Source organism: Meleagris gallopavo, chromosome 1 (assembly GCF_000146605.3).
Source record: "Meleagris gallopavo isolate NT-WF06-2002-E0010 breed Aviagen turkey brand Nicholas breeding stock chromosome 1, Turkey_5.1, whole genome shotgun sequence".
NCBI lineage: Eukaryota > Metazoa > Chordata > Aves > Galliformes > Phasianidae > Meleagris > Meleagris gallopavo.
In genome coordinates this window covers 156880123-156889585 of record NC_015011.2, presented here as the reverse complement: position 1 = coordinate 156889585, position 9463 = coordinate 156880123, and the positions used below count along the sequence as shown (strand labels likewise).

At 46.8% G+C, this 9463-nt stretch overlaps 1 protein-coding gene across 1 annotated transcript; it reads left to right on the top strand.

Annotated features, from left to right (window-relative positions):
* The first annotated feature begins 2812 nt into the window (after positions 1 to 2812).
* On the top strand, positions 2813 to 4475 carry LOC104917485. Its single transcript, XM_019612058.1, has 2 exons — positions 2813 to 3010; positions 3582 to 4475. The coding sequence occupies exons 1-2, from the start codon at positions 2813 to 2815 to the stop codon at positions 4431 to 4433; spliced, it is 1050 nt and encodes a 349-aa protein (XP_019467603.1). The 3' UTR covers positions 4434 to 4475.
* Positions 4476 to 9463: the final 4988 nt, after the last annotated feature.

Genomic DNA, 9463 nt, shown 5'->3' with positions numbered 1-9463 from the left:
ACAAAAAAGACAGGGATCTCTTGGAAAGAGTCCAGCGGAGGGCCACAAAGATGGTGAAGGGCCTGGAGCATCTCCCCTATGAAGAAAGGCTTAGTGAACTGGGTCTGCTTAGCCTTGAGAAAAGATGACTGAGAGGGGACCCGATCCAGGTTTATAAATATCTGAGGTGTGGCGGCCATAGTGGTGAGGCCGTCTCTTTTCAGTGGTACGTGGAGACAGGACAAGGGGAAACAAACATAAGCTACAGCATAGGAAGTTTTGCACGAATGTGCGTAAGAACTTCTTTACGGTGAGGGTGACGGAGCACTGGAACAGGCTGCCCAGGGAGGTTGTGGAGTCTCCTTCTCTGGAGATATTCAAGTCTTGCCTGGACGCCTACCTGTACTTTGGCAGGGGAGTTGGTCTCGATGATCTCTAGAGGTCCCTTCCAACCCCTACAATTCTGTGATTCTGTGATTCTGTGGCTTGGCCTATAAGAATGAATATAGCAATTTAATATAAATTTAGATATCTGCCCGCTACCATCTATGCTGTTCTGAATTTTCATGTGGACAAGCGATATAAATAAGTATCTCCAGAATACACCCATCTTATTTATACTATATTTCTATTCTACAGCAAACTGAACTTCATTCTGGAGTTGTTTATTTTTCTGTACAGTATCTGCACTGTGAACCTTGCTCAGAATCTAAAGGATTCTAGATCATTAAACATAAGTTTGAAATGTAACCCAAGCTGAAACAGCTGTTAGCTCTTTTTTTGTGTGTGATAAGGATTGGGAGATGATGTCTGTGCTACTGCAGCATTTTTCTACTACATAAATAAAAAGATGTGAAAAAATAAATGAGGTTAAATTGTTGCTTATATAGATAACCACATATTATGACAAAGTTATCCTAATCCATATTGATCTCTTCAGTATTTAATTATTATTTTTGATAGTTTTAAATAGTTTTGTCATCTTTGAGGTAATCTTCATTATCAGATATTTAAACAATAGAAGAGAAATATTTTTTTAGTGTTTCTGTAGTAATCTGGTGTTTTCTTTGTGTCACATTTTTATTTTTTTGCTTTAGCATTCAGGATCTAAATGAAATATTTTTGTTAATGTAAGTTTTATTTTGTTTTGCTACTCTTTTATAAATTTTATTAATTTATTTTTATTTTTATTGGAGAATATTTACAGTAGCCCACTTTTAGTTACTGAATATCAGAAAATAGCAATCTTCATCATTTTGAAGGCTATAAAAGTTGTAAAGTTTATTCTAAATGTCAGAATACTAACAATGTCTATAAATAAGTTTTTTGAGTAGGCCACTTGTCATATGGTAGGAGAAAAATATTTTCCAGCTAAGCCTTCTAATTATTCTGAAATTAAGTCATTATGTTTTATTGGTGTCATTTCCCATCATAGCAAAAAGAGGTTGAGACCCTTTATCTCTTTTGTAAAATACAGATATCCCAGCTTTGTCAATTTTCAAATTAAAAATAAATGAAAAAAAAATTAAAATTCAGTAAGGATTTAAAAGAAACAGAAAACCTTAAAGTGCTAACTAAACCACTTCTTTCTGATAGGATTAATGAGTGTTGAACTTCACTAACTTTATATATTTACTTTGAATTAAGTGTTCTTATGTGATGTGCAAAGGAAAGCTAACACAGTCAGGCTCTCCCTGTAATCCTTAGACAAGAACATTTCTCTTTGTATTTCTTAAATTTTTCATTTGTATTTATTTTACCTACTCATCAGATTGTACTTATGTTTTTTTATTATTATTATTATTGACTTATTGGGAGAAAGAGAAGCATTTCATACTATCATTGAAATTCACAATTTTAATTTTTTCTTTTTTTTTTTCTTTTTTTCTTTTTCATTTTTATGAGCCACTGAACTGACATTGCCATGCATTAGCTAGGCTGGCAAAGGTTATTACTATGTCAGATGTTCCAAAATAAACTCAAGGAATTTTATGTATATATTCCAATCCACAGTCTCCATTGCCTTCTGAGTACTCAGTTCTGAATCAACAGATAATATTTTAACAAAGTTCAGCAGGCTTTGGATTTTCATCAGTTTAATCATGAATGAATTCTGCCTAGTGTCTCTGTGGATGATGGTTTATTGCAAATTTGTTCTGTCAGGAATATGACAGCACCCTGGTACAATTTGAAAGTTGTTATTCTCTTGCTGTGAGTAGAATGAGCAAAGATAATTTTGATTACCAATTACATGGATTTTAAAAAGGCTGAAACCAATGTAACTGCAGAAGACCCATGGATGGATCTCTCTTCCTGTGTTCTTTACAGAAGTAATAAAATCTTAAAGAATATTTCACCTGCTAATTATGACAGAAATCTACAGAAGTGTGCATACCTTTGAAGCTCTTATAGTTTTCATAAATGAAAGACAATGTGGAGAAATATGATATCTTACTGTTGCTCCTATTAAAAAGTTTTGCTCTTAAGAGCAGTGTTGTAGTAGGCATTAACGAGGAGTCGGGATGTGACGGGATAGGACCTCCCCTGCTCTGCTGTGGGTCATCACGCGTGCTTAAGGGGCGTAGATGAAGCATGTAGGATATATAAATCGCTGTTTAGTCATAATAAACGCCATTTGCAGCATCCTCATATTGGTGTCAGTGCTGTTATGATCCTAACGAGGGGAGATCGCTAGCCCCCGGCGGACCAGACCTCGAGAACGGGGACAACAAGTGGTGCCCCGTGTGAGGAACGTTGGCCTGTCACCCCCCTGATGTCCCCCAAGGTCTGGTGTGTGACCTGAGGTCCGGAGTGTGGCCTGATCCTGCGCAGGATGGAATCGGTTGTTAAGGTATTGTTGCAGTTGAGTAAGGAGTTGGGTAAGGACTACGACGGCAGGGATACACCTTCTAAAAAGGAATTGGCTGCCGTAGTGTCCCGCTTGGAGCGGGAGGGGGTGTGTGAGGACCCCAGGGATATTTTGAATCCCCAGAAGTGGGATGAGATTACTTTGCTGCTTGAATCCCCAGAAGTGGGATGAGATTACTTTGCTGCTTGTACAGCACACAATGAATGCCCAATTGGGTGCAGAGTTTAAAACATGGGGTTTGGTGCTAGGGATATTAAAAACAACAAAGTAAAAGGGGGAGGCGACGGGGGCCGTTCGACAGCTTCTCGGGTTTGCCCCACTGGCGGGGGGAGCAGGAGGCGTGGCTATAGCAGCTGGTGGAGACGGGAGGAGTCAGGGTGAAAGTGTTAACGATCTCCGGAATAAAGGGGAGGATATGGGGAGCGATATACCTTTTAGGTGTTCGTGCGGTGCCGTGCCTGGTGAGGGGGGACAAGATGGTGACTACGTTCGACTGCTGCCGACCGCCCCGCCTGTGCCTGATGGAGGGGGATAAGATGCTGACCGCCCACTGCCGTACTGGACCCATCTGTTTGGCTACAGCGGCCACGATATCCTTTAAGGAGATGAGAGAATGCGCAGCCAATCAGGAGTCTCCTCAGCAGATAACTTCTTATCAGTCAAGGACTGAGCCGAGGGGGGCAGGGAGGGGAGATGAAGTGCAGACGTCTTATCAGCCTGACACGGAGCTGAGGGAAGAGAGCAGTGGGGGGGAGGCAGAAGCAGCTTCGTTCTGGGAAACGAAGGCACACTAACAGACTGGGGAAAGATCAGGTCTAGTCTGATAGATGAAGGAAGATCATTGGAAGTTTTCCCGGTTGTTATAAACAATAAAGGAAACCCTGAGTGGGTACCTCTTGATCCAAAGGGCATTACCTGCCTGCTAGACTGCGTGGAGAAGCGAAGCTTGAACTCACCCCTCACCCTGAATGCCTTAGAGGCCATGACATCTGTAGGTCCCCTTCTCCCTCACAACATAACGAATTTGATGCGTATAGTGCTGTCTCCAGTACAGTATACATTATGGTCCTCAGAGTGGATGACAGGATTGCGAGCAGCTATAGGGGCTGTGGAATCAATTCCCGACCACCCATTACATGAGTCCTCATTAATGCGCTTGGTGGGAATGGTCAGGGGAATGGAAACCCCCCAAAGACAAGTAGCCAGGCTTAGGCCAGGGGAGCTTATAGCAGCTACAGATGCGATGATTCAAGCGTTTAAGAGAGTAGCCAAGGGTGTGGAGCCTGTGGACCCTTGGACCAAAATGATCCAGGGGCCGACGGAATCATTCTCTGCTTTTGCGGACAGGCTCCTGAAGGCCATACAGGGGTCAGAACTCCTGAAATCAGCCCAAGGTCCAGTTATTATGGACTGTCTCCAGCAGCAGAGCCAGCTGGAAGTCAGGGAACTTCTCCGTGCTGCTCCACAGCTTAGTACGCCTGGGGAGATGATCAAGTATATTCTGGATAAGCAAAAGGCAGCATCTCTGACCAATGAAGGGTTAGCGGCGGCTATTGTCGCTGCTGTTGGGGCACGACAGCCCTAGGGGCCATGTTATGGGTGCGGCCAAGCGGGTCACATTAAGGCAAATTGTCCGATCGCGCATGGTGTGTGAGGATCGCGGGGCCCGGCCAGGGGGCCGATAGAGCCAATATGTTGGAACTGCGGAGGCCATGGCCATACTGCCCACCAGTGTCCAAGTAAGAGCATGCTCGGGAGAGATGAACACCATCAGGGAAACGAAGGTGGGAGGGTCCCCCTGGCCCAGGGCCCCTCCCCCATTCCTCTGACTGGGCCAACTCCAGGTCCTTCCCTTGAGTTCATCATGCATCCACAGTGGCGCTGACACTGGATTGTCAGGATCGGCCCCTCATTAAGATCGTGGCCTCGTATGCTGGGGAGTTACCCCCCGACTACACAGGCCCACGATCTATATTTGTTACTGCACTTGTGGATTCTGGGGCAGATGTCACAGTTATATCGGATCACGAATGGCCAAGTGACTGGCCATTGAATACATCTCGTGCAGTGGCGGGTGTGGGAGATTCTCTTCCAGCAAAGAGGGCAAAGGATGAAGTCGAAATCACGTCAATAAACAGGGACAGGACCGTTGAAAAACCTGTCCTGATAACTCCCTTTGTAGCCCAGGTGCCGGGTACGTTATTAGGGAGGGACTTCTTGAGGGGGCTTGGGGCACGCATTACAAATTTATGATTAGGGCCACTGCCTGCCAATTGTCTGCTGCTCGTGCCATTCCATTACGCTGGAGATGGGATGTCCGCCCCGTTGGGGTAGATCAGTGGTCCCTTACACGTGATAAGCTTGCGGCCCTTAAATGTTTGCTTGCTCAGGAGCTTCACCTTGGGCATCTTGAACCCTCACTTAGTCCGTGGAACACCCTGTGTTCGTCATTAAGAAATGGTCAGGGGCCTATCACCTGCTACATGACTTACATGCAATTAATGCTCAGTGGGTCCCCTTTGGAGCCATACAACAGGGTGGCCCTCTTTTATCATCCATTCCCAGAGGATGGCTGTTAGTAGTAACTGATCTTAAGGATTGCTTCTTTTCTATTCCTCTGGCAGAGGAAGATCGGGAAGCGTTTGCTTTCACTGTTCCAACCGAGAATAATGCTGGGCCTGCCGAAAGGTATTAAAAAGTGGGTCCTGCCTCAAGGGATGGCATGCTCTCCCACCATATGTCAGCTTGTGGTGGGGAGGGTACTGGAGCCGGTGAGGGAGACTTTCCCACAGTGTGTCCTCTGTCATTACATGGATGATCTCTTGCTAGCAGCTCCTTTCCTTCCGGAACTGCAGTTGTTGGAGTCTAAGGTTGTGGATGCTCTCACAACTGCTGGTTTCGTGATCTCTGAGCAAAAGATTCAGAGAGGCCCAGAGGTGGTATACCTAGGGTATCGATTTGAACCTGCAATGGTCCACCAGGTGGGGCTTGATATCCAGCTGAACAGGGGATGTTCAAAAGCTGGTTGGTGCAATACAATGGGTTAGAGGGGCTTTGGGGATTCCTGCTCGGCTCATGAAGCCCTTTTATGATCAGCTCAAAGGTGCAGATCCTAATGAACCCCGCACTCTTACCCCAGAAATGGTTTCTGCATGGCGTGAGATCTTGCAGAACTGTATGTATGCTAAGCTCGCTTGTTTCAACCCCACTGGAGCTCTGGAAGTGGCCGTGACTCGTAGTGAAGCAGGGGCGGCTGCAGTCATGGGACATGCTCTAAGTGCAAGGCCAGAGCCTTTGTGGTGGCTCTTTTCGGTCCAGCCGACACGAGCATTCACCTCATGGCTCGAGATCTTATCCACTGTCCTCCGCAAGGCTCGGTTGATGCTTGTGCAAGTGTTCCTGCAGGAACCTGACATAATCTATCTGCAGGGTTCCTTTCGTGAATTGCAGCCCCTCCCTGAGCCTCTTCTTGTTGTGCTCCAGGGTTTTGGAGGCAAATTTCTTTTCTCAGACTCACTGCCTGTTTTTGAGTTAGCGCACCCTCTCCAAGTGTCGTTAGCTATTAGGGTACAGGTCACTCCCCTTCAAGGACCCACTCTGTTTACGGATGCTTCCTCTAGCATGAAACAGGGAGCAGAAGTTTGGCAAGGCTCTGAAGAGTACGGGAAACCGCTATCTTTACTGACCCCTCTGTCAGTATCCAGCTTTTGGAGGTGAGGGGTGTGGCGATCTCGGTAGAGATGTGGCAAGACATTCCTTGCAACATAGTGATGGATTCTGCTTTCACAGCTAAGCTGCTGGCTCGAATGGGTCAAGAAGGTTTACCCAGCTCGGAGGCTGCCAGTATCTTAGAAGATGCATTGGCCACCCGTTCGGCCCCAGTTGCAGTTTTGCATGTCCGCAGTCACTCTGAGGTTCAGGTTCCGGGATATTGTATGAAAATTATCCCATAATTTTTCACTGAAAATCCATTATTGTGCCTTTTCATTTTTGCAAGTATGAACACACATACTGAGCTGTTTGGAAAGAACTTCCACTCATCTTTAATAAATGTATGAAGACCTTAATCTCTCTGTAAACCACGTCCTCTGAGATACTCAAAAAGCAACTAAAATGTAAACATAATGTAAAGTGAGGGAGAGCAAACATATTTTCTGCAGAAATCATAACGGATTTAATCAGATATAGAAATCCTGCTATCAGATAGGGACATGAAAGCACTAGAAATACAGAACCCAGATGCAGAGAAATGTATTTCTAGTTCAGATATATATATATTTTTTGTCAGTTTTTTTTGTTGTTGTTGTTTGTTTGTTTTTAAGTTCCTGCTAAGTTCGCCATAGTTTCTGGTAGCACTCAGAAGCACAGAATCACAGAATGGCGAGGGTTGGAAGGGACCTCAAGGATCATGAATCTCCAACCCCCTTGCCACATGCAGGGCCAGCAGCCTCCCCATTTAATACTAGACCAGGTTGCCCAGGGCCCCATCCAACCTGGCCTTGAACATCTCTAGGGACAGAGCATCCACAACCTCTCTGGGCAGCCTGTTCCAGCACCTCACCACTCTCTGTGTAAAGAACTTCCCCCTGACATCCAACCTAAATCTTCCCTCCCTCAACTTAAAACCATTTCCCCTTGTCCTGCAGTTATCTACCCCTTCCAAAGAGTTGATTCCACTCCTGTTTGTAGGCTCCCTTTAGGTACTGAAAGGCTGCAATGAAGTCACCTCTCAGCCTTCTTTTCTCCAGGCTGAACAAGCCCGGTTCCCTCAACCTGTCTTCGTAGGGGAGATGCTCCAGCCCCCTGATAATCTCTGTGGCCCTCCTCTGGACCCTCTCCAACAGCTCCCTGTCTTTCTTGTACTGGGGGCTCCAGACCTGGACACTCCAGATACTCCAGATGGGGCCTCACAAGAGCAGAGTAGAGGGGGACAATCACCTCCCGGTCCCTGCTGGCCACCCCTCTTCTGATGGTGCGCAGGATACCATTTGCTTTCCGAGCTGCAAGGGCACACTGCTGGCTCATGTTAAGTTTTTCATCTATCAAGACCCCCAGGTCCTTCTCTACAGGGCTGCTCTCAACAACCGCTCCTTCCAGTTTGTATGCCTGGGATTCCTCCAGCCCAAGTGCAAAACCTTGCACATCGCTGTGTTGAACCTCACTCGGGCCCACCTTTCAAACCTGTTGAGGTCCCTCTGAATGGCATCCCTTCCTTCCACCATGTCAACCACACCACTCAGCTTGGTGTCATCAGCAAACTTGCTGAGGGTGCACTCAATTCTGTCATTTATGTCATTGATAAAGATTTTAAAGAGCACCGGTCCCAAGACAGACCCCTGGGGGACGCCGCTCGTTACCGGCCTCCACCTGAACATAGAACCATTGATGACCACCCTCTGTGTGCAGCCTTTCAACCAATTTCTTATCCATTGAGTGGTCCACCCATCAAATCCACATCCCTCCAATTTGGAGATAAGGATGTCGTGGGGGACCATGTCAAAGGCCTTGCTCAAGTCCAGCTAAATGACATCGATCGCCTTTCCCTTGTCCACAAATGCCGTCACTCCATCATAGAAGGCCACCAGATTGGTTAAGCATGACCTTCCCCTGGTGAAGCTGTGCTGGCTGTCTCGGATCACACGCTCATTCCTCATGTGATCAAGCATGTTGTCCAGGAGGATCTGTTCCACGATCTTCACAGGCACAGAGGTGACACTCACCGGCCTGTAGTTCCCCAGGTCTTCCTTGCTCTCTTTCTTGTAAATGGGAGTGACGTGACCCCTCCTCCAGTCAGCCAGGACCTCACCTGACAGCCACAACTTTTCAAATATGATGGAGAGCGGCTCGGCAACCATCTCAGCCAGCTGCTTCAGAACCCTGGGATGCACGCCATCCGGCCCCACAGACTTGTACACATTCAGTCTCATAAGGCGGTCACGGACTTGCTCTGCCCTCACTTGTGGGGGAGGATTTACCACCTCGGCCCCCACCTAGAGGTTTAGGGATGCAGGGCTCAGGAACCTGAGAAATACTGGAATCCTGGCCGCCAGTGAAGACCGAGTCAAAGAACTCATTCAGTACCTCAGCCTTCTCTTTGTCCGTTGAAGCCAGTTCTCCTTTTACATTTACCAAAGGAGGTACTCTCACTGTGGCCTGTCTCTTCTGGCCAGTGTAACTGTAGAACGTCTTCCTATTGTTTTTCACATCCCTCGCCAAGTTCAGTTCTGCCCGCGCCTTGGCTTTCCTGATCGCACGTCTGCAAGTCCGGACGGCATTCCTGTATTCTTCCCAGGTGACACGCCCTTGTTTCCAGAGCTTGTACGCACCTTTCTTTGTCCTCAGTGTGCCCAGCAGGTCCTTGTCAAGCCACGCAGGATTCCTACCTCCTCTGCCAGCTTTCTTATTGAGAGGGACAGAGAGCTCTTGTGCTCTCAGGAAGGCATCCTTGAAGAGTGGCCAGCTCTCCTCAACATCTTTGTTTTTAAAGACAGCATCCGAGGGTATCTTGGCCAACAGTCTATTGAGCAGCTTAAAGTTTGCTCTTCCAAAGCTCAGGGTCCTGACGCCACTCTTTGCCAGGCCCACATCCCTTGAGATCACAAACTCAACCAGGGC